Raw genomic sequence first — 25,836 nt, 5'->3', positions numbered from 1 at the left:
AAGCAACTTAGTGGGGGTGGACGGAAAGGGAGTATGGCTTCACTTGCAGGGGCATTGACCCCTTCTCTCTCTCTCTCTCTCTCTCCCTCCCTCCCCCTCCCACATGTAATCTAAGATAACGTTTATAAGACTCCACTTCATTTATATACTTTATCTCGTATACTTTTGAAGTTATACCCAGTCAGTTGCTATTTAAGGGGGGATAATTGTGCAATACGGTACATCTGTTGGAAAATTTCGTGATACAGTCCTGTATCAGGTGTATCCTTATTCGTTGCAGACAGATTTCAGTTTCTCTGTCCTAGGCCTAGAGATACTTAGTTCGCTACAGATCAGATAGTGGTCTGTTTCGTCGAAAAATCCCCGAAAAACTCGTACATTCCTAACAGATTTCCTGAATTCGAAGTCGATTAAGATATAGTTTATTATGGATCTGGTACCCCTAGCCCCTGAGTGTAGCAATGAATAGCCTTATGCTTAAAGAATGTATTCGTAACTGCTAAACCCATACTAGCACAGAAGTCTAGCAGACGCTTCCCATTCTTATTAGCTTCCATATCTTCCCCACATTTACCAATCATCCGTTCGTATCCTTCAGTTCTATTTCCAACTCTCGTATTGAAATTGCCCATTAGCACTATCCTATCCTTGCTGTTGACCCTGACTACAATGTCACTCAATGCTTCATAAATTTCATCCACATCTGCACCCTCACATGGTGAATACACTGAGACAATTCTCGTCCTAATTCCTCCAACTGCCAAATCTACCCACATCATTCGCTCGTTTACGTGCCTAACAGAAACTATGTTGCGTGCAATAGTATTCCTGATGACCAGCACTACCCCAGACTCTGTCCTTCCCTTTTTAACAGCCATCAAGTACACTTTATAATCTGCTATCTCTTCCTCGTTATCCCCCCTTACCCGAATATTACTTACTCCTAGCACTCCAGATGCATCCTCTTTGCTGACTCAGCCAGTTCTACTTTCTTCCATAAGCCCCATAATGGCATTCCTGGGCAAAACTCTGCAAACGCACACGGCCTCACCACCCAAAAGCTATTCCAGAGATTTTTAATAATATTTGACTTTTATAGTTTGGATATCTTGCGTGTAGGATAGCAATATGCTGTGACCTGGCCAGCGAACTACTCTGATGTCTCCGCGCAAGTGTTCTGTGATAGTATCAACCAATAAACGCTAACATGAGCACGTGCACATGTTTACAGGAGAATAGTTTTCTCTATGACAACAGTTTAGCGGGTTCAAACCCCACTGTCACACAGCCTAGGAGATAGTTTTCTGTGGTTTCCCGCTGTAAGTTACTATGAAATTCTCAACTTATACACTGTTTGATGATGCTTCTTGTAGTAAATACAATGCAATAATTTCTTCTAACATGGCATCCAAATAACAGATGTATATTCTAATTTTGACTTCACAAATGAGTCCTGAGAGAACTTTAATGTTCCTTTCCATTTTGGATAACAATCTGTAGTTGTCAAAATTCAGCATTTACAATAATTTCAATATAGAAAGGTTGCCTATGGCATAAACAAGGAGTCATTACCTTCCTGATCCTCTAAGATAATCTCTGTGAACTTAGAGCTAGTCAGGATGAATTTCTGCCGGGCTGAGTGGCTCAGACGGTTAAGGCGCTGGCCTTCTGACCCCAACTTGGCAGGTTCGATCCTGGCTCAGTCCGGTGGTATTTGAAGGTGCTCAAATACGTCAGCCTCGTGTCGGTAGATTTACTGGCACGTAAAAGAACTCCTGCGGGACTAAATTCCGGCACCTCGGCGTCTCCAAAAACCGTAAAAGGGGATGGTATTTTATATGGTGTATGAGTCGTGCATTCATTCAGAACAGAAAAACAAATTTCGGTAAGAGGTAGAGTGGGTACTTTGATTTAAAAATTCAGTTTGAAACCACCAACATTTACTCTTGGTGTTCTTTGTTATCCTTTTACATAATGTTTTCCTTGTTTTGTAATGATCCTTAGAGACTGTACCATTGACATAGGGCAATTTAATTATATGAATCCATACAGGGAATTGGCTTATTTTAAGCAACTGATAGTACCTCTCTCTCTTTGTCTCATCTCTCTCTATAAACTTCCCCTTCCCTTCCTGTGATTCTTCTGTGGGTCCATGCTCTGTTTCAGGAACACCTGTGATCTGTCAGTCACTTTCAGTTGGGCTGCCTAGCTTTGCTACCTTTCCGAAGTGCCAAATAGATTTGAGGGAACAGTAACAGAATTGAAGGTGTGCTGGTTATTAGCTCACATCACTCATTCATGTTGGTGGGACTGCTTCTTAAGCCTCCTAGTAGGCTAATTTTCCATTAAGTTATTTTTTCCTATAGTCTCTGAGCATCCATCATCTCTCCAAGACAGCAGTTTTTCTCTCTATTTGCTCCAAGGGAGTGGAGTGCCTTTTCTGCCAACTACTGCATTCTGAAGCTCTCTTTTCTTCTTTGCCACAGCTTCCATTGAGGACTTTGCCATAACCCTGGCAAGGGATCTCATACAGGTGTAGTTTTTCGTTTAATCTGATACTTCATCCTTGACTGTGTTGGCTTGGGTGGACCTGCCAAGAGCCAAAGCTCCTGCTGGCATCGCTCTCTGGATAACTGAGACCTGGCAGCCTCTCCACTGCATCGGGGTATTGTCATTGGCTAATCTTTCTTCCTTCTGCTTCTGCTTTAGAAAACCTAAATTGAGGACCATTTTTGTGAAACTTACTTTCTGCAAAAAAAATGGAAATTGACCTTATATTGATACAGATTTATCTCCAAGTCCTCTATAAGATGGTGTAACCTGTTTTGCATATCCTGCTTTTTTGCTGCAGTAATAATCGGTAAAATTTTCCAAAACTAGCTTTCTACTACGCAAGAGTTACAGCAAAACTTGCTTTCTACAGGAATTATTTTTATATGTATTTGGTTTAAAATGAATATGACAATGGAACTATTGAGCATGCAATAATGTTTGATTGTTCTAATGTGGATTACACGCTTATAGTCTCGGATTCGGCAAGATTGCGCTTTTTGCTGGTGGACGACATAACTTACTCATTCCTGACGTGGCCTTTTTGCTTGCTTGCATGCTTGACATCTCACAGGTGATAAAGCAGTGTGTCATGTTTGTAGTAATAACTTGTGAACGAATCAGCGGATCATCATTATACAACTTTCTATGTACTGCAGAGAGATGTCTGTATACACCCACAGAGTTTGAATGATTTCTGATGTCAACATTGCGAATATTGCCTAGTAATAATCGGATGTATATTTCGCTCGTTGTTTTACGGGCGCAGCACAGCACATTGCGAGTGCAGCAATGTAAATGTTGTTAGTAGTTAGTCTTCTCTGATCAGCAAAAGAAGCTTTGTGATTCTTGTGCTGTAGAAGTTGTGCAGTCAATAATTAAATTGAACATGTTAGGAATATTCACGTCCTGTATCAACAGTTGAATGAGGTAGGAAAAGGAGAGGAAGTATTTCAAGAAGGCAGAAAAATATGAAGTATTCAGAGGAAAGTGCAGGAGATTTCAATGTTACTTGCAATCATTGTTCTCAAGAATCCTGAGAATGTGATTGACATTCCTCCCCCACTAACCCTGGAGAAAAAAAGAAGATAACAGCTTCAACGATAAAATTGATATTTTTAAACTCCATTGAAATTGAAACTGTATTCCGGATCCAAATGGTCACCCTCATTGGAGGACGGATGATTTATTTCTTTAATAAATCTCTCTCTCTGACTATGTGAGGTCCTCATGGTTGCTATGTTTCTTATCTTTCTTTTGAAGATATGGATGACTTTAGAAAACTTCTTTACCTCAATAAAGCAAAATGTGAACAAGATGCTTTTCTACTGAAGTATATAGAGGTTCGTCAGCCAAGAAGACAAACTTTAGATCCTGGTGCTGCTATAAATCCCAAAGTAGTATCAGTGAGGTATTATACAAGAAAAGGAAACACAATGATCAGTGTGTGTGCAAAGGCTTTTCAAGATATAACAGGTGTATCTCGCAGTAGACTTCATCTGATAGCAGGAAATTATTTTAACAACCGGTGTTCCTGTAAAAGAAAATCGTGGGGGATCTCACCTAATGAAGGAATAGGAGCAATTCACTGAAGATATAATAACACACAGTAAGGAGCACAAGTGCATGGAAACAGCCAAAATAAATGCAAGAGATTAAAATTTGTAGCCTGAACGTAACATCAACATCATGCATAGGGATTTCACTAGAGAGCAAGAACAAGAGGGAAGAATGAGATGGTCATTACCAAATTCAAAAGTGTATTTTATAAAAACATCAGCCTGGGTTTTGGCAATTCCCATTCCGATACTTGTTTGACCTGCAAGTCATTATTACTTACATCAAAATCCTGCAGCGATCAGGAAAGCAAGAAAAAGGTTCAAATTCAGTACCATTTAAAAAATTAAGAGCAAACGAATTTTTTCCAGATTATGAAGGAAACTACTGACCCTCATGTAGACATGGCATTCAGCGTGCAACAGAATCGACCCCTCTCGAAGCTAGCTATTGGAGAAGTTTTCTACTCTAGACAGGCTTTGCTCTACAATCTTTGTATCATGAGAAATAAAACACCCATAGATAAGTCTGAAGTGAATTTTTATACTTCGTTGGAAACACAGTTTGGTCAAGGTGCTAATGAGGTACCTTCAGCTCTACTAGGTTATGTAGAAGATCTTGAGAGAAAATTAAAGAAAGGGAGGAAAGTTTGATTCTTTGACTATTTTAGGACTCTTGTATGGGGCAAAGTTAAAATAGTATACCTTTGGCTACAGTACCAAGGTTTCTGGAAAAATCCAAAATATTCCTTGAGGTTCAGCACTACTTCCCTATTCAAGGACACAGTTTATGCCACCGGATAGGATATTTAGTAACCTAGAAAAGAAATTCAGAATAATAAAAAAATCTTATCTCCATGTGAGTACTATGAGATGATGAGAAACTATGGAGTTGTGAAAATATTGGGAGATAACTGGAAAGTCTATGGTTTTGTAACAATTTGATGAATACTAATAAATAAAATCATGAATAATATATAAATAAAATATGTAAATAAATATTACTAAAAAACTTCATAAAATACTTGAAATAAATTAAATTAATAAAAATAGTTAATCGAAATGTCCTTACTATGGGCGCCAGAGTTCACTAGAATGGATCCCTCGAATTTTGATAGAGCATGATAATTCTTTATATCCCAGGGCGTGTACATAATGCTGCGTACTGGTACATCTGCTGCAGGCCTTACCTAACCTCCTGAAAACGACTAAATAGGTAGGAATTGCACCTAGGTTCATCAATAACTCCACTGATTCTAAAATAGCTAACTATATTCTTAACAAAATCCATGCATGAGCACCTCATCAACACACAAAATTATACATATAATACACACACAAAAGATTGCTGGAAGACTCCATATTTACAACAACAATAATGAAAACAGTGGGAAAACAAAAACGAGAACTAAGCCAACATTTGTAGTTAGTTCGTTGAACAATGTACATATATGTAGAGAAGAACCCTTCACTGTCACTATATCAATACGACTTTCCGATTCTCATAATCGGTACTTATAACATCACACAGATACTTTACCTCGTAATACTGTGTTCACAGACTTTAACACTTGTCTAGATATTTACATTTGAGTAACACGCTTGTCGATCCTGAACATAAATTATGGAAAGTCTGAGATAGCTTTCACCAACATATACTGCCAGACCGCCACAAGTGCTACAATACAAAGTTGTATTTCAGTCACTTTCCATGAACATAACAAGACTACGTTCCACGAACGTTTGAAGTCCAGTCCAGTATATAGCAACAGCGTCACTCCAGCACCGCACATCATCACTACTTCCTTCCCGTACAGTGTGTTAGCACTGCTTCCTTCTCGCACAGCGTCAGCACTCCTTCTGCGTACCGAGTGTTTGTTGTAGTTCCCTTCTGCTGTGATGTCGCTATATATAAAGATCTCAGGTCTCACATAATTCGCCGAGATTGATCCTTGCCAGCCAATCATGAGTGATCCTCTTGTCAAGACCATGCCCTGAACTTCTTCTTGCTCCCAAGACATAAACAATCTATTGGGTGTTTTACATGAGTCATAGAACTTTCCTAGTACAACGACAAGCTCAACTCGTCAGACTGGGATGTCCGCATGAGTCATACAAATTACCAGAGTCCAACATAGCAATGTTTTCTCAGGGCGTGTTACAAAACAAATTACTGATACTACATTATGTGGATACCTTCCAGCTTACAAATATAAGTGACAAAATATACAAATGAAATACTGATAATAATAATAATAATAATAATAATAATAATAATAATAAATTGAATACTGTCAATAATATCTCTCACTTCTACATATAGTGCGAGGGTGTGATATGTACTGTACTATCACATAACGCCCCCTTGGTGAATCGATGATATCACATATTACGATTCACCATAAAATAATAACCCTAGAATGACATAACTGAACACTTAAATGACTGTAATAATGATATATACGTTGCGTCTACTGCATTGTATTTGCACACGCAAAATACAATTTCTCCAAACTATAATAATAATATGGCTATATACAAACAACTCCGATTGTTTCATATATCATAGAATACAATCCCTTCTTACTACTGAACACATAACTCATAATTGATAATATATACATCCAAGGTGCAGATCTCTTATATCTACGAAGGCTATAGATATTAAATGTACCAAGGACCTTGTTGTCAGCGGTTAGGAGCCTATAAGCACACTTGCCTATTCTACTGTCCACAGTATATGGACAGTGATACAATTGGAAAAAAATTTATGCACAGTTTTCTGATTGGTATTCGACAATTGAACTCTGAGAAGCACTTCGTCACCCACCACAAACTCGTCTTGTACTTTCCCCTCTTGTTGGCAAATTCTCCTATTACCTGCCTTAATTAAATTATCCCTAGCCAGCTGGATGCAAATATCCCTGGGTACCGCCTCTCCTGTAGCAAAACCTAGTATTCTAGCGAGTTCGTTGGTAGGCTTCCTACCTACATGAACCTCAATCGGAGAATGCCCAGTGCTGTCGTGCATCAGAGAATGCCCATTGCTGTCGTGCTTAGTGATATTAAACCACCGCTCAATATCGTCCAGGCGATTAAACCATGAGCTGTGTTTCTCACTCACATACGACCTGAACATCCTGCCGAGTTCTCTCATGACACCTTCAGACATATTCCCTTGCGGATATTGTATCGACGAATACATATGTTGGATCCCAATTTCCGCCAATTTGATTCTCCAGATTTTTTAGGAAAATTGTGATCCATGGTTTGATAGTATCCTGAGTGGCTTTCCAAACTCAGGCACATACTTGTCAATGATCTGGTTGACACACCCTCTCCCCGTGGCGTTTCTCAGGGGATACAACTTGACGTATTTGCTGAAGGCATCTAATACGACAAATATGAACTGGTATCCATACTGAGAAGACAGTAACGGTCCATACAGATTACGCATACAAGCTCTCCAGGCGCCTGCGTCAAAACTACCTGTCTAGGACCCTCTAAATGCCTGTTGGGGTGCTTGCAGCGCTGACACAAGTCACAAGTCGCTAGAATTTTCCAACCAGGCGAGTTGGCCATGCGCGTAGAGGCACACGGCTGTGAGCTTGCATCCGGGAGATAGTAGGTTCAAATCCTACTATCGGCAGCCCTGAAGATGGTTTTCCGTGGTTTCCCATTTTCACACCAGGCAAATGCTGGGGCTGTACGTTAAGGCCACGGCCGTTTCCTTCCAACTCCTAGGCCTTTCCTATCCCATCGTCGCCATAAGACCTATCTGTGTCGGTGCGATGTAAAGCCCCTAGCAAGAAAAAAAATAATTTTCCTAACGTCCCTTCCCATGTTCTTCCAGATGAAATTGTACTGAAGAGCACATAAAACCTTGTCCAGACCGAAATGTCCCAACTCCTTGTGATAAAAACAAACAATGTCTTCTATCAGAGACTTGGGAACTATTACACACCACACATCATTATAACACTTCTTAGCTAGTAAATCACCTTGTAATCGGTACCATGTATTACCTTTCTGATTCAGAGTCTCAGGCTCACTAGCCTCCAACTCCTCAATTATTTGAATGAGGTCAACCTCCTTCCTCTGTTCCACATTAATCTTACGCAAACATAACTTCTCCTCCTTACGATCATAAAATTTTGCAGTACATACCAAAATGCCTCCTGACTGTTCAGCGACAATGTCTTCACGAGATACCTGAGGGTTTCTACTCAAGAAATCTGCTAAGATATTGTCTGCCCCATCGACATGTTATATGTCAAAGTCGTACTCTTGTAAGGCAAGAATCCAACGAGACATACGATTAGATGTTAACTTACACGTCTACATAAAAATCAGAGCATTGTGATCCGTCATAATCTTAAATTTAGTTCCTAACACATACGTTCTAAATTTACCCAAGGTGTACACAATGGCAAGCAACCCTAATTCGGTAACGGTATACCTCTTCTCAGCTAAACTAAGTCCCCTACTAGCTAGAGACACAATCCCAAGGGTACCCTCATCATCCTCCTGAAATAACACCCCTGCAATCCCCTTATCGCTAGCATCAGTCATCACTAAGTATGCACGGTCTGATCTGGGATATTTTAGCATGACAGCTTTTCGAAAACCTAACTTAAGCTGTGTGAAAGCTGAATCATGCACCGGACCCCAATTCCACCTAGCATTACTCTTAAGGAGTTCCCTAAATGGCTCTACGAGAAATGAATACCTGATTACAAACCTCCTAAAAATAATTGCACACTCTCAAAAAGGACCGAAGTTGTCTGACGTTACGTGGTGTCCTGGAGTTGGAAATGTGTTCTAATTTCGTCTGTTCCGGAGTTACACCTTGCTGTGCGATAGTTTGACCTAGAAATGTTGTGTGTTGTGCACAAAATGTAGATTTATTCAACTTCAAGGTGAACCCCCATCCTTCAACTTACGAAAAACAATCCCTAAGTGTTTCGTGTTCCTCGAATGTATGTGACACAATGACCAGGTCATCAACATAACTGGTGGTGAAATCCTCCGTTTCATGTCCCAACACAATGTCTAATGCCCTGATAAGTGCAGCAGATGATGTTTTTGTGCCAAAAGGGACGCGTGTGAACTGAAGTGACTTATTCTTATAAAGAAATGCGGTGAATTGCCGATCTTCCTTCCTTAAGGGAACTTGCCAGAAACTAGAGCTTAAATCTACCGTCGTCAGCCATTTCCTACCATCGAAACGTTGGATCAGGTCTTCGGTAGTCTCAGGTTGTTGTTGATCGGGTGCAATGCGTTTGTTCATCTGTCTCGCATCTAAGCACACGCGAACACTCCCATCCTTTTCTTGGCTACAACCACTAAAGGGTTTACATATTGACTACTTGAAGGTTCCATGATCCCATCCTCCAACATTTTCGATATAACCTCATCTACAGCTCTGGCATGAACATGTGGGATAGGGTACCGCGGTCCCACAAAACTCGAGTGATCAGTGATGTCAAACTTATGTTCATAAAGGTGAGTTTTTCCAGGCTTACCACTAAAAACATTGCTATACTCTACTAACAAAGAAAATAAGCAATCCTTCTGCTTCTGTACTAAATTAGTTCTGTCCTCAGCCTCGAGGAACTGGTCATCCTGACCAGTCTCCACAGACATGTGACACAGATTTACCTGTGACTCTCTATCACAAACTTCATTTACTTCAACATCGTAAGCCACCTGGATACAACTCGACTCACAAACAAAAATTCCCTCGTCGATCTTGTGCTCCAATTTCATTAAATCACGAGAACTACCCCAAAAGAATCGAACCATCGCACTATCATAATCCAGCTTAACACCTTGACTACCCAACCAATCAGCCCCAAAAATCACCGGATATACTAAAATTAGGCACTAATAAACACACCTGAAAAACAGTCTCATTGCGTATCTTAACTGGAATAGCCACTTGACTCTTAATTCTATGTGATTTGCTGCCTACCGCAGACAAGATGAACGTGTTAGGAACAGGAATTTCCTCTATGATATGTCCTTTCCTCATAGCATCATCATAAAACTTAAGATTAATACAAGACTTCTCACTACCTGAATCTAATAAAGTCTTGACCTTGTTCTCCCATATCTCAACTTCAATCACAGGCGTGATCATAGTAGCTTCAGATTCCTCCTGATCACAAAACACTTGGTCATTCAATAATTCCTCTTTCACGTCTAAATCATAACTTAGCTGTTTCATCACATGAATAGGAATTTCGGTATTGGACTGCCTATCTGACCCAACTAAGAAGTTTGATTCCGGTTTAAATTACTTGACGTGGACTGTTCACTATTATCATGTCTCTGCACTTGATCTGGAGGTCTTTGATCCGTATGCCCCCATTTTTCTGATTCCCCTTGATTAGGTCTTCTGCCAAAATATTCCTGTGATTTACTCCCTGATTAGACTGTCTGTTTCCCCTTCCGGAATTACCACCCTGAATCCCTTGCCTAGAATGACTGAAATTCTGATTATTCCTATCTCCCCCTAGCTGATTACCTTGTCTCCCATTATCCCCGTAATTTCTACATTCACTTTGCCTAGTCCTCCCCTGCCCTTCCAAAGCATCAAACCTCTCTAACAGCTGCTCTAATTCCTTAATCGTAACAATATTCTGCATACATGCAGCTAATCCGACCTTCTCAGGAAAATGCCTCAACATCTGGCGGACTGTATCTCTCTCCGATGCTAGACTTGCAATATTCTGGCTGATCAGAACATGCGCCAAGAAATACTCCGTCATACACACACCTTCTTGAGCTCTATATTTGCCAAATAGCACGTGATCCCTTTCCCTTCCCTGAATGGCTTCACTCCAAAATTTAGAAATACATTTCTCCCTAAATTCCTCCAAACTCGAAATACCCTGTCTGTAAACTTGAAATCAAGATCTCGCTTCTCCAACAAATGCAGCATCCAACATCTCATCCACCATGCTCCACTCAATCAAACCATCGTCAAGATTCTTGGAAAACCGTTTCTCCACCGTTTTCAAGAATTCCATCGGATTAAACTGCCGACCATTAAATTTGGGTAATTCAGAGTCCTTCGTACAAGATACGTACCTATTACATATACTGCTACCTACTTGGATTTGACTGATCTCCTGCCTTAATTTCACATGACATGTTTTTAATTCCTTCTTCCACTACCATTCTGGCATTTGCTTCTACTGACTTGAGGTCATCTTTTACAGACTTAAGGTCTTTCTCCAATTTCTCATTCTTCTCATCTATACGCTTCACTAAAACGTTCTGATTGGATTTAATTCTGTCTATTTCTTCGACTTTATCCTCCACTATTTTTATTCTCTTATCACATTCCTTGCTGTTTTCCACAAATTCCTACCTAACTACATTAAATCGGCATTCGATTTTCTCAGTCAGTTCCAAGCATTGAGCTTCTACCTTATTATCGACTTCCTGAATTTCCCTGCTTTGATGGTCAAACTTCTGGTTTAATTCATCTATTCTACCATTCACAGCACTGCTTAAACTATCAATTTGACTAGACAATTCAACACTCACTGAAATTAATTCCTTACTCTGATTCTCAATCTTACTGGACAATTCCGTACTGACTGAATTTAATTCACTATTAATACTGTATATTTCATTACTTAACAAACTCAATTCACTCTTCAACTCTTTACTCTGACTATCAATCTTACTGGACAATTCAATATTATTATTATTGATTTTACTGGACAATTCATCACTCTTACTGTTTAATTCACCCTTCAATTCATTAAGTAGCGATTTAGGCATAATGAGCATTGAAGCCTCGCCTTGATCCCATACATTCTGAGTTTGAGATGGGTTACTCGGTTCCTCACCTATTGTTGTCAATTGATCGTCCCTACTATCAGCCATTTTGCTACTCTCGCTTAAATTAGATAAACTCAATGTGGTGGAATTCTTTTGCATTCTCTTCTCCTGATTCTTAGTACCAGCAACTTTAGAAACCTCTCTATTTCTCAGTTTTATAATACTCGACTCGCTACAACATTTCTTCATACTCCAACATATCACGTACATATAAAACACTTCACTGACATAGTTTGCAGAATTCCAACCACGCCTGACAAGTGCACCTACGCTTATAAGCCTAACAGATGTACCAATCATTCAGCCACACGTTGGGAAGCCAATTGTAACAATTTGATGAATACTAATAAATAAAATCATGAATAATATATAAAAATATGTAAATAACATTACTCAAAAACTTCATAAAATACTTGAAATAAATTAAATTAATAAAAATAGTTAATCGAAATGTCCTTACTATGGGTGCCAGAGTTCACCAGAATGGATCCCTCGAATTTTGATAGAGCATGATAATTCTTTATATCCCAGGGCGTGTACATAATGCTGCGTACTGGTACATCTCCAGCAGGCCTTACCTAACCTCCTGAAAACGACTAAATAGGTAGGAACTGCACCTAGGTTCATCAATAACTCCACTGATTCTAAAATAGCTAACTATATTCTTAACAAAATCCATGCATGAGCACCTCATCAACGCACAAAATTTACATATAATACACACACAAAAGATTGCTGGAAGACTCCATATTTACAACAACAACAACAACAACAACAACAACAATGAAAACAGTGGGAAGACGAAAGCGAGAACTAAGCCACCATTTGTAGTTAGTTCGTTGAACAATGTACGTATATGTAGAGAAGAACCCTTCACTGTCTCTATATCAATACGACTTTCCGATTCTCATAATCGGTACTTAAAACATCACACAGATACTTTACCTCGTTATACTGTGTTCACAGACTTTAACACTTGTTGTCTAGATATTTACATTTGAGTAACACACGCTTGTCAATCCTGAACATAAATTATGGAACGTCTGAGATAGCTTTCACCAACATATACTGCTAGACTGCCACAAGTACTACAATACAAAGTTGTATTTCAGTCACTTTCCATGAACATAACAAGACTACGTTCCACGAACGTTTGAAGTCCAGTCCAGTATATAGCAACAGCGTCACTCCAGCACCGCATATCAGCACTCATCCTTCTCTGTACCAAGTGTCTGTTGTAGTTCCCTTCCGCTTTTTTTATTTTATTATTTATTATTTCGGGGGAGCCCCGAAGCCCGCTCCCTCCCGCGTGACCATCGACTCAATCTACATGGCCTCCGACATGCTATTATTTCTAAGAAGAAGAAAGAGATAGCAGGGAGGAGTGGGAAGTGATACAAGGAGTATCTGCCGGTTTCCATGTCAGACACGCTACCACAGCAAAAGTTTGTGTTAGGTAAGGTGGTGTTTAAGTGTGGTATTGAAGGGTCGGGGAAAAACCGCATAGGCAGAAAGAAGAAAGAGCCTTCATGTAAAACCTGACATCTTTTGATAGCACATGCAAGGATGTGGGCTGGAAAAAGACCACAGGTTGTGTTAGTTAGGATCAGTCCGTCTGGGCACTGCTGTGAGTAGCGCGGTCCTTGCCAGCTGCGGAGCCATGCGTCGAGTACCACTAGGGCCTACAGCACGGCTCCACCTCCTTGGGGTACCTCATACCCAGTCTCCGATCCCGGAGAATGAGGCCAAGCCCGCTGAGGCGGGGGCCTCCTGGAAGGGGGTGGGTCATGATGCCGGGCCTCCTTCCTCTCTGACCGCGCCATGGCCCGGTAGACTGGGCAACTGCAGTGGGAGGCCGGGTGCCCCCCCCCCGAGCAGTTGGCGCACACTGGCGCCTCCTTAAGTGTAGCGCAGGCCGTGTAGTGGTGATCACCACCACAGTGGTTGCACCTCACTTGGAGCCCACAGCTGACCTGACGGTGGCCCCACCTCAGACAGCGGAAACACTGCAAGAGCTGCTGAGGGGGACGTTTTACTCTCACCTGACTGCCGCTACCCGCTGAGGTCCTCTCCTGATTGGCTCCTCGGTTGACTGCAGTCCTGGGTTGCGGCTGGGCGGCCCTCTCCTGTTGGGCCAGCGTCGCCTTCTGCTTCCTGGTCCAGCGTCGTCTTCTTCCCCCCGGGGGTTTCTTCTCGTCAGGGGAAGAGGCCTCCTCCTGGTGACCCCGGGGTAGTTGGTGGCTCCGCTGTATCGCCGTCTTCGTTTTCCTGGCTGGAGGCAGCGGCACTCGATTGTTCCCTGTCCTGTGGGGCGCACATCGAGGTCTGCAGCTCGACAGACTGGCTGGTAGGCTGGGCCTGGACAGCAGCCTCAGAGCGCCAGGGGGCGTCCTCCTCCACTACTGTGGTGCTGTCCGCCGTCGCGGGCGCTTTCTTGGATTGCGCCCGGGTAACAGGCCCTTTCTGGTAGGCCTGCGTCTGCGTCCACTTTGTGAAGGTGGTCCATGGAGGAGCAGTCTGTGTCCACTTCGCAGTACCGAGCCGCTCAGCCTGGGCTGCACATTCGCGGCGCCAGGGGGCAGCATGCTCGACCTCCGTGGTGGTGTCACTGGTCGACGGCTGGGTGGCCTGGACTAGGTCGGTGTTAACCGCCCTATGCTTTAGTCTCCTCGGCGTCTGGGTGACGGCCTCCCTGGTGCCCTGACTGCGCCGGCGTTCATCCCTGGCACTCCGTCCCTCCCTGGTAGACGGATGACTTGAAACAGAGTAGAAAGCTCTTTCTCTGCGTCGTGCATCTGCTCCTGGTCATGATGCCTGATGATGAGACCTCCTGGTAGGAAGCTCTCGACGGACATGGTTGTTGAGATGATGCTGCCTCCATGGCGAGGGCGCCGGATTCTGTCCAGGACAAGGCCCCGTTCAGAAGATACAGGGCACCCCAGCCTGTAGTACACGAGCAGTGCCTCGTACTCCGGGTCGGTGTAGCCTTCGGAGAAGAAGAAGCTGTTAGGGGGTATCTCACCCGCCCCTGTATGGCTCCGGCTCCTCCTCCTGCTGCAACTCTGGCTCGGGTGCTGTCGCCTCAGCTTCCGTGTTGATCTCCGGTGCTGGTGGCCCTCGGTTGAACAGGCCTCGGAGCATGAGCCCAAGCTCCGTTGCTATTTCCTCTGGCATCGTCTTCTGCTCCATCTGGTTGCCCGCCGTGGTCCTCCTGAAATAGAACTGAAAGAGAAGAGGAAGGCGAGCACTGAGAAGTGCTCAGCTCAGACGAAGCTCTTTCGAAGTCCTACTAATAAGTACCGCAGCCTGGTTAGCACTTAAGGAGTGCTGAACGCCTGGCAAGGAGAGAGAAAGCAGAGCAAGAGGCACGTACGTTTTTCCGCTACGACAGTCAGCTCGTCCTTAGTTCCCTTACGCTGTGATGTCGCCGTATGTAAAGATCTCAGGTCTCACATGATTCGCCGAGAGTGATCCTTGCCAGCCAATCATGAGAGATCCTCTTGTCAAGACCATGCTTTAAACTACTTCTTGCTCCCAAGACATAAACAAACTCTCGGGTGTTTTACATGAGTCACAGAACTTTCCTAGTACAACAACAAGCTCAACTCATCAGACTGGGATGTCCGCATGAGTCATACAAATTACCAGAGTCCAACATAGCAATGTTTTCCCAGGGCGTGTTACGAAACAAATTACTGATACTACATTATATGGATACCTTCCAGCTTACAAATATAAATGACAAAATATACAAATGAAATACTGATAATAATAATAATAAATTGAATACTGACAATAATATCTCTCACTTCTACATATACTGCGAGTGTGTGATATATGTACTATCACAGTTTGAAACAAAAAATCAACCAAGCTTTTGAAAAGGTTACCATTACAAATTTCGAAGGTTCTAGTAATAAAGTATAACAAAACGTGGTGGAGGACCGCGTCAATTTCAGTAAAAACTACATTCTCAGGGCTAGAAACAGAGGTAGATGTAACGAAGACAGGAAAGAAAAGCTTTTAACTCATGATTGGTGCCATTGTACAGAAAGAATCAAAGTGAATTAAAAGGAGGAAGAGACAGTAAAATTTATGTGATTATTTTTGAGGTTCCGAACAACGCCAAATCCTTCTATGAGGATATGATGAAAAGCAGTGAAGCAGGTGACAAAAACAGCGTTTCAGTTTTTCCTTGAAGACTCGGATGTGGAAGAAGTTGAATGAAAAAATGGATGAAGTGTTGGTTTGGATAAATATTATAAAAAAATATTATTTTCCTTTCTTTTTGGATTTCTATTATATTCATAAAGTGTGTATATGCCAAAGACAATGTTTTAAGTTATTTTGAAACTCTGATGAAGAGGAATTTTGAGTGAATGGTGGATGTTAATGTAAATACATTTCATAGAACAAGAATAACATTTTTTTTTTTCTGAATTAATTCATATTCATAGATAGTCTACATGCCAGAATTTTGTAGGAATGGTGTATTGTAATACTTTCATTGTGAATAAATACGTTTAATTGATGGAAAACCCAGAAACTCCTATTTTACTAAAAGTACTAAAAGAATTCTAATATGTTGTGTGAAAGGAAGTTTTGAATTAAGTGTTGAATTTTGAACCCTCATGCAGTGTACAATTCTTTAATTTAATAAAGTCTGAATATCACCCATTAATAAGCCATAATTATAAAATGGAATCAACAATAAAACGTTAATAACTATAAAGAACTTCTTGGAAAATAGTTTCTTGTCTCTCCTGAAAAATTTCATTTTTTTACAAATTGCAAAAAATGTCCAATTGTTTTCTCAGCTGACTTGGTAATAATCTTTTGCAGTGTGGCTCATTCTTGTTTCATGTCATTTGTGCTTGTTAGATTATTTTCCAGTCTGTCAGGGAATGTAGGTAGATCTGCAGCACTGAATTTATCATGAAATGTCAAATTTCCATTTAGACAGATTGGGGGATCTAACATGAAATGTAATCAGTGTGATCAAATATGTAGTGTGATGTCATTTTAGTAGCATTTCATACACAAGGAGCCATTGCCTATAAAGGGGCTTATACAAGGGCTGTAAATAAACTAGTGGCAATATTGATCGAACACATTATTTAATGAAATAACAAGTACAATTGCATTACATTCCTTCAATGTAGTCACCCGCAAAGTTTATTACCTTTTGCCATATGTCAGGAAGCCGTTGGGGACATTGGCAAGGCGTTCTCTAATGCCAGGTCAGGAAATCTGCGGCCTCGGAGGGGTTCCTTCAAATTCGGAAACAGGTCGAAGTCACAAAGACTCGTGTCTGGTGAGTACGGATGTTGTTCCAAGACCTCATTACGGCCCACACTAAACATCTTGACCCATCGTACTATACGGTAGGCAATGCATTCTCGCCAAAGGCTTCACATAATCCTCAATAACATTCTGATGCAGTTTTGTCACGGGCAATCTAGATTTTAATACACGAACGCGATAACCTTTTGAAAACATGCTTTAGAGCGATGAAATTGACACACTTCACTTCAACGCCACACAGCAACAACACTCCCAACTGGATGCCCGTCAAATGAACACTGCACCTCGACATCAGCACCACCTAACCACTTCCATATCCTATTTGCACATACCTGATCTCCAAGTGTCTGAACTACTTTGCCACTACTTTATTTTCAGTCCTTGTGTACCTGCAGTTTTGGCCTGTTTTGTGTGTCAAGTTTTTTACTGCTGCCCACCTCTCCCCGTTGAGTCAATGGCTTTACGATCCACTCCTCTACCATAGCAGAACGGCTCAGAAAGACTGCTGTGTGTTTTTCCCTCTCCTATCTATTTTGCTATTTTTAGCATATATTAAGGTAAATTGTGTTTTTATGCTTTCCTGAGTGGTAAATAGGTATTTTTCTGCAATGTTGATACCTTTAAAAATGTCTTCAGTTTTGATTAAATATTGTCTCTATTCTTTGAAGCAATTAGTAGCTGTTATTTTATTTCTGGAATATTTTCCTGCTGCATGTTGGTCTATACTGCACTTGCAGTTATACTTGACTGATGTTTAACTATTTGATTTAACTGTAGGTGGTGAAAACATGAAGCCAGCAAACGAGGCCAGTGTACCTCAGATGCCAGGTTTGTTACTTTGTATAATTTTTTAAATACAATTCTTAGGTGGAAACTCGTGTAGGTGCTTGACACCATGGTTTAGTGCATTTATTTGGTGGTGGTTAGGGTAACTACTGGTAGAATGCCTTAATGCCACAGTAATTATCATTTGAAAAGTCCTGGGCAAAAACCTGGTAAGTCTAAACAGAAATTAATAATATTAATTTTCTCTTTTCATCTCATTAAATAGCTCCTTTATTGTAGTTATGTATGATGTAACCATACAGGGGAACAACCTGACCAATCCAAGGAAGTTTGGATGTTTGTGCATGGTATATAGACAAAAAATTTGACAACTTCATGCGGAACTGCAGAATAGCCTGACAGGTCCAGGGAAGCTGTTGGGAAATGTATTGTCTTTATGATTCCTGTCCTTTGTAGCTATTATATACAGAAACAACACTGTTATTAAGTCACTGTTGTCTTGGTCATTGTAATGGTACATTTGTCTATTAGTGCATTGTCTCTGGAGGGCATTTCTAAAAGGAGTTCCATTTAATGCTGTCTGAAATAATTTAGAAGGTTTTGAGGGAGACCTTTGAAGAAGCTAAGGAGAGGATGAAGTTCAGTTGTGTTAGTGATGCTCTACAAAACATTTAAGATTGCAATCACATGAAACAGGGGAGCTATACACGTGCAAAAATAACTGCTTTGATATTGTGAGCAATGTAAACAAGAGGGAACTTATTAATAAGATGAATCACTTCCAAACTCAAAACCCCTATCTAAGTGGTGATCCATGTACAATGCACACTTCCTGGAAAAGAAGAACAGGAGGCACCTTTTCGAGATGCTTCTTATAAGTTTGGTGTTCATGTTACTGATAACAGTATTGTCCAAGCCAGGCTGAGTGGCTCAGACGGTTAAGGTGCTGGCCTTCTGACCCCAACTTGGCAGTTCGATCCTGGTTCAGTCCGGTGGTATTGGAAGGTGCTCAAATATGTCAGCCTCGTGTCGGTAGATTTACTGGCATGTAAAAGAACTCCTGCGTGACAAAATTCCGACATCTTGGCATCTCCAAAAACCGTCATAAGTAGTTATTGGTACATAAAAGCAATTACATTACTATCTTGGTCAATAATATTATGTGTAAATGGGCATGTATGTTCTTATTTGGAAAAAGAGAGAGGTGAATTATATTGTTTAATAAACTAAAATCTGAAGATAACCCTTGTGAGAAAGTTCAAAAAAACACACCACCTACCTTCAGGGTTTAAGGGATGATACCTTATGTATATCAAGTTATTTAAAGGCTGTAATAGCCACTACAGTTGAAGAAGATAGAGGAAAATTACCTCACTGAGTCCTTTAACATAAAGATAAAAATTATTCAGAATGTTTCAGGAGAAGTTTCCTGTCCAGAATGTATCATACGAGACATACCACAGAAATTTAAACTCTTATTACAATATAAGTTTTGTGTACCCTCGGAATGATACATGTGCTTCTTATGATGAATATCAGGTCAAAAACAAAATTTGAAAGAGCACCAGTCTTCAACAACATTGGCTGAAGCTAAAGTACAGCTCTATTCCAACATCCGAACCATTGAATTATGCCATGAGCTGCACCTTTTAGGAAGCAAAGTGTTTTCTATGATATGAAGTAGAAAGCAAAGACGGTATGTCAGAAAAATCCATCAAAGGTGGCAATAATCATGGTCTATTGCAACTTTTTATCCTGTCTAAATATAAAGACGAATGTTTGTATTAAAAGGTAGTAGTCTGTACCAATTTTTAATGTGCATGTCCTTGAAACTAGGATAGTCATTTTTTTTAAATGTATCTGGAGACTGTTGGACAAAAAGGAGCTGATGAAGTTTATTCATTGTCCATTATTTTGTACACAATTTTCTAACCCCAGAAGTCATATATTTGGAGATTTCTTTTCACTCTTGCGGAGTTCAGAACAATAACGTCAGTGTTCAGATTCCTCCATCATCTAGTACATATTGAAAAATGGTTGGGATCTGTGAAAATGATATTCCCCATAATAGGTCACTCATACCTTGAATGTAACAGAAATACTAGTATGATTAGCCAAGCTGAAGAGTGGCAAATGCCTAAGAACCGGTGTCAAGTCTTCCAAGAAGCATGCACATGTCCTTCACCCTTTGTTGTTATAGATGTTGAGGAGCAGCCAGAAATAATCAAAGGATGGACGCATCTGAATATTCTATACAAGAAAAATCTCAGTCTCCAATCCAGATCAATAAGAGAGCTGGTTATAACTCAAGATCATGCAGTCTTGAAATGAATGTATCAATCACATCTTGCAACTGTGTCCTGATGTGGAACGTGCAAGTCACGAGTTTCAGAGCGCTCTAGCGGACTTCCCTGAGTTAATGCCAATATAAATGGTCCGTTATTGGACATTATCGATTTTCCAGCTAACTCAGTGGCCTCAATGGCGCGGACATTCTGCGGAGTTGAATTTGTTACCGGCTGCCCGGAGCGTGCCGAATCACAAAGGTTCGCACGGCCCTCTTGGAAAAATGCACACTCCTGGAGACATTGCTACGGTGCAGACAGTCGTCCCCATACACGCCACGCATGTCCCACGCATGTGAATTTCACTCGGTATATGCCCTTTGGCCCACAAATATCGAACTACACTGTGCTTTTCTTCACACATGGATGACAGTAACATGCACGGCATGTTTGTTTCAGAGTTCAGGCTTCTCTTGCTAGATCTGCACATGAAAACAAAATACCCTCTGTAGCGCAAACTTCAGACTATATCGTCATGGTAGTTCAACATTCCAGTTGCAATACCAGGGGAGAAAAGAAGTATTGTGCATTACTTTCCAATCTTCCCTTTTATTATTATTATTATTATTATTATTATTATTATTATTATTATTATTATTATTATTATTATTATTATTAGCTGTCATTACTACACTCATGTTCATAATAAACAGAACACCTTTAAAGACTAGAGATAGGAAGCTCATATTCACAGGACATGTTCATTAGTATGTTCTGCAGAAACGATCAGCATTTCAGTCACCTAGGTTCAACATGTGTCCTGTAGCCTAGTAGGCACTGTGTCCTCCATGGGCACTGATAACTTGTTCCAGTATAAATGGTCCATTATTGGACATTATAATTTTTCCAGCTAACTCATTCCTGATTGCTAGCGTTTTGCCCCAGTGTGCTAAGTTGGGCTCATCAGTTGGTAAACAGCACAACCACCAAGACTCATGGCTAGTGCATACCGTGGAGACCACTGCTTAGGCTACTTGAAGCCACCGGCAGTGCCAATGCTCTATGAGAGGCTTTGTCTCATTACTAAAAATTGATGCCTGCCTGGCCATCAGATGATATACAGTAGATGTTGATTCCCATAGGCACCATGCAGATAGATCGAAATGCTACTACTAGCGCTACATAGTGGCCCGTTCTGAAACAAGAGGTGAGGCGCAGTGCGAGAGTCTCAGTACAACGTGTGTAACATTCGAACAAGTTGCGGGTTTAAAGCGATTCAATTCGGGGATCTAAGTGAATCATCATGCAATAAAGGAAGAAACCTTGTTGTCAGTGGCCACGCGAACGGCATTGAAGAGTTAAAATTTCGAATGGTTTCGGATACATCACAGGTAAAGTCACCCAACAAACGTCTGGCAATTTTCCGCCTTATATCGTGAAACTTGAGGTAGGCAAGGTGTAGTTAGGTAAAAATTTATATAGTTTATTTAGTAAGGATTAATTGATGCATGTTTGCTAAGTTGTACGCATTTTTAATTTGTGTTCAGGTTGACCAGAATCGTAATGTGTCTACCAGCAAATGTTCCTGTCCTGCCGACACCAGAAGAACTTGCAAACGCGTAGCTGCGGTACCGGCAGTGTATTATATAAATAATGAATGTGTTGTTTCCAAAACAGACCTTCCTCAACAGTGGGGAAAACCGAGCCTGAAAGTGTCAACAGAAAAATATAGAAAAGGCAAATGCATGAAGAACTGTTCAGTAAAAAGACTTTGAGGACATCTCTTCCCCCCTTCGAATTAACTGAGGATATTTTAAAACACATCCCTTGCAGTCTTCGTAAAAAGCATCGAGCAGAAGCAAGTACTGAAATCGAACAATCGTGCAGGGCCGTAGTCACCTTATTGATAGACAGAGTAGTGAATGATGTGGAGAGAGAAGAATGTGAAGAAATTGTGACACAGCTATTACATTTACAAGTCTCTAACGACGTGCGCTTGCCAGACAAATACACCTTTCGTACTGTGAGTGACGAAATGTTTTTTACCAGCAAAGTGCAGGTTGATACAGATCATATAATTAAAATCTCCCTGGACACTTATCTCAATCAGGAAGCCCTCGATGGTTTCAAGAAAAAAAGATAAGAATATCTGCTAGCACGAAAGCAAATCGGATCAAAACTAGGTGACATAACTTTTCATACTTTAGCTCTCGCATTTGTAAATGAATCTCCAATTGGGGGAGCTGCTTTGAACATTCTTACGGAAGTGAAATGGAAAGTGAAGCAATAGAATGCTATGGAAGTTCATTTGTTCGTGTTATTCGATGAGGTTGCAAATTCGTTAACATGCAACACACGGACGATGTCATCCACGCGTGGAAAAAGTTCTGTTGGCAATTTCTGTAATATATTGTATATTTTGATTCTTTGAATACACATTTCTACGTGTTTTCTAACACTTGCAATATCGTAAGTACTCTCAACTTCCTCAGCTGTTAATCTCCCGTCATGTAAGAACGGTGGTGTCACAATTATGATACCGCGGCCAGATAAGTTAGTTCTGATGCCTAAATCCTTTACCAGCCATGACATCACCAGGTTGAAGGAAAGTAAACCACTGACGGTTGTTATGAATGAGTCGCTAGCTCCTCCACCGTAACATTTAGATTTAAAGCGATCATACCATTAGGCGTGATTGCAATTAAAACTTTTCCAGTGTATCAACCCTTGTATTGAGAATAGAAATACAATCTCTTGATATACTTGGGGAGGCTGTTCAACTCTAAATTTCGTGCAGTCAATGACTCGACAATTACCGTAATTTCTTTTAAATGCTGGAGACATTGTTTCTTGAACACTTTCCTTACTAGGCCAGAATATGAAATGTTTCGTAAGCAGTGCCAGTTGCATAAGCACGGTCATAAAAATACGTGAAATTGTTGTCATGTGAACACTCTCAAAGTAGAATAGGACAGTCCGATTTTCATTAGGAAAATGAATAATCTGGTTTCTTTACATAATTTCGAAGCATTACTATTTGGTAATAACGCAAGGCAAGGACGTTGAAGTTCACACCTGTTAAATCACGCATTTGTGTATTGTTCCTTATGGAACTGTAGTCCTAGAAACGTGGACCCTTGATGTCTGCATGATCGTCTTTCATTCCACACATTTGATCATGTTTTGTAATGTCCCCTCCCAGACCGAAAATAAGTGGAATACATGCTTATGTATTTACGTCAGTTTCATTTTTTGAACAAGAAAACATGAAGTCTGAACAATTAAATTCAGATGCATCTGTTCCCATGGATGCATCCTTGGTTATGTTACTTGGGCAAAGTGTACTTGAAAATTTTCCGTCTGGTTCTTCCTTTTTTAACCCGTTAACGCCGTGCATGTCCATATGATCACGGCCTGCATTCCTTCATTTAAATTGCTCTGAGTGCTTTGTATAGCGCTGGAATTGATTTCTGACTGTGTAGATCAATTCAAGAAGCATGTGGCAACTGTGTGCGAGCATATTATTACGTGATACATATCGACTCATTGTTTCGGCGCACTTTCGTTTCGTGTCATTGTCACAGCAGCTGAATCATGATGGCGCGCTTCAAGTAATATTTCACATATATTTATGTTTAGATTACACAACTCATATGCTTAACAAGTTTGGGAGTGATCTATGTTCACATTATGATGCAGTTAATTTACATTTAACAGTAAATATTACTCCCGTAGGCACTTAAAACATTGCGTGATCGTATGATCATGCTAGGCGCTTGTGTTAGCTATTCACCCTGTGCGTGTATTTGATGGTGGACGTTATGCTACCTGTTACTATTACTGTTGTACATCAATTTTTATTGAACAACTTTATTCAATTTACGGTCATCTATTCTACATTTAAATAAATTGCGACTTGTTAACATATATGCAGCTACAAAACCTTGTTTCCCTTTTTACAGGGACATTACGCTCCAAGAAGTATTAGATATTCTTGAATCGGACGAACCAATTGGAGAGGTTAACAGCATTTTTATTGAACCTCCGGAAGCTAATATTCACTCCGATGAAGATTCAGGAGATGAAGATGTTGGTGGTTTGGTTGATAACCTCACAGGCCGCCAGCTTTCAAGTAAGGCAGAAATTGTACTCGCTGGCAACGATCGTATAGGAGGCGCAGACGATGATCTCGTTTCAGCAGGAACAGATAGGATGGACCAGAATGTGTCGTACTACAGAGTGGGCATACATGGAAAGAAATGGTGATGGTTGCTAATCACATGGCTCCTGGACGTATCCATTCACAATTCATGGTTACAGCTAAGGAGGTCTGGATGTGATTTGTCACATCTAGAATTTTGTCGCCACATTGTGCAAACATATCTACGTAAGTTCAAAATAACGCCAGTAGGAAGAGGCCTCCCTATCACCTCGAGATACAGTATCCAGCAGAGTAGTGTCACTGACGATGTACGACTTGACGGGATTGGGCACCTCGTAGCACCCTGTAATCGACGACGCTGTGCTGGAAAGGAATGCTCCAGTAATGTTCGCACCGAGTGCACAAAATGTAATGTTGGACTCTTTGTGTTCCATGCTTTGTCCTATTTCATACAGTGTGAAGCATACAGTTCTTATATTTGTTCCTATTCGGTAATTTCTGTGAATTAGATAACTTGAATGTAATATATTACGAATATCTTGAGACTTTTATTGCTTTATTCATGTATGTACATATTGTAATTAATGTATATTCTTCATAAATTATCATCTTTAGTTTATTTTAGTGTATTTTGTTCACAATTTATCAATATCAATACATAAAATCTATAAATACTAAAAAAATGCTATACAGAATGAAATGCTAACACATCCGCCTAGCGTGATCGTATGAACACGCCACCTAATGACGAAACCGTGAAAAGTATGAGCTTAATATTTTGTAGTTATGTTATACTATGGACCTGAAGTGATTTAGACGAATTTCAAAGAAAACGGACGAAAAAAAATAATTTCGGCGTTAAAGGGTTAATCGCTTGAGTTGCCGGTGAAAGCACTGTAAGCTGGATCCCGGCGACACATTCCTCTTCTTGGATTCATCCGGAAATATTGTCGGAACATAGGCTGGACTTGGTGGGTGTCCAGATCTTTTGTTTCCGATGAAATGTGCATTACATATTCTTGAGTAAGTCGTAGGTTGCCAAAGTGATCCATCAGTGCTAAAAATTAAATTAAATTGGATCAACTGAACTTATTGCAAACATGTGCAGTACGTATGTGTAGGCCTACTTACTGCGTTCGGTTAACTCCTTGTATTATCCATCGCCTCCTTCGGTCCACATCTATCGCTCGTTTTGGAAAACAATAAATTTGTACTTCCCATATTTGCGTAAGTATTGGAACATCTGACAACACAACAATTACGTTTACTTGATCTCCTTTTCTCTGCTATTATCATCTGAGTGACTACACGCTCAGTCATAACAGAACCGCTACTG

General features: G+C 40.6%; 1 protein-coding gene across 1 annotated transcript in view; it reads left to right on the top strand.

Annotated features, from left to right (window-relative positions):
• Positions 1 to 25,836, top strand: part of LOC136863153 (G2/M phase-specific E3 ubiquitin-protein ligase) — a 381,529-nt gene that overhangs the window by 4,924 nt on the left and 350,769 nt on the right. Inside the window, exon 2 of the mRNA XM_067139496.2 lies at positions 18,045 to 18,095. Within this exon, the coding sequence (XP_066995597.2) occupies positions 18,056 to 18,095 (40 nt within the window). The 5' untranslated portion in view covers positions 18,045 to 18,055. The remainder of the gene's footprint in view (positions 1 to 18,044; positions 18,096 to 25,836) is intronic.

This window comes from Anabrus simplex, chromosome 2, assembly GCF_040414725.1.
Source record: "Anabrus simplex isolate iqAnaSimp1 chromosome 2, ASM4041472v1, whole genome shotgun sequence".
Classification (NCBI taxonomy): domain Eukaryota; kingdom Metazoa; phylum Arthropoda; class Insecta; order Orthoptera; family Tettigoniidae; genus Anabrus; species Anabrus simplex.
This window is presented reverse-complemented; position numbering and strand designations above follow the sequence as displayed.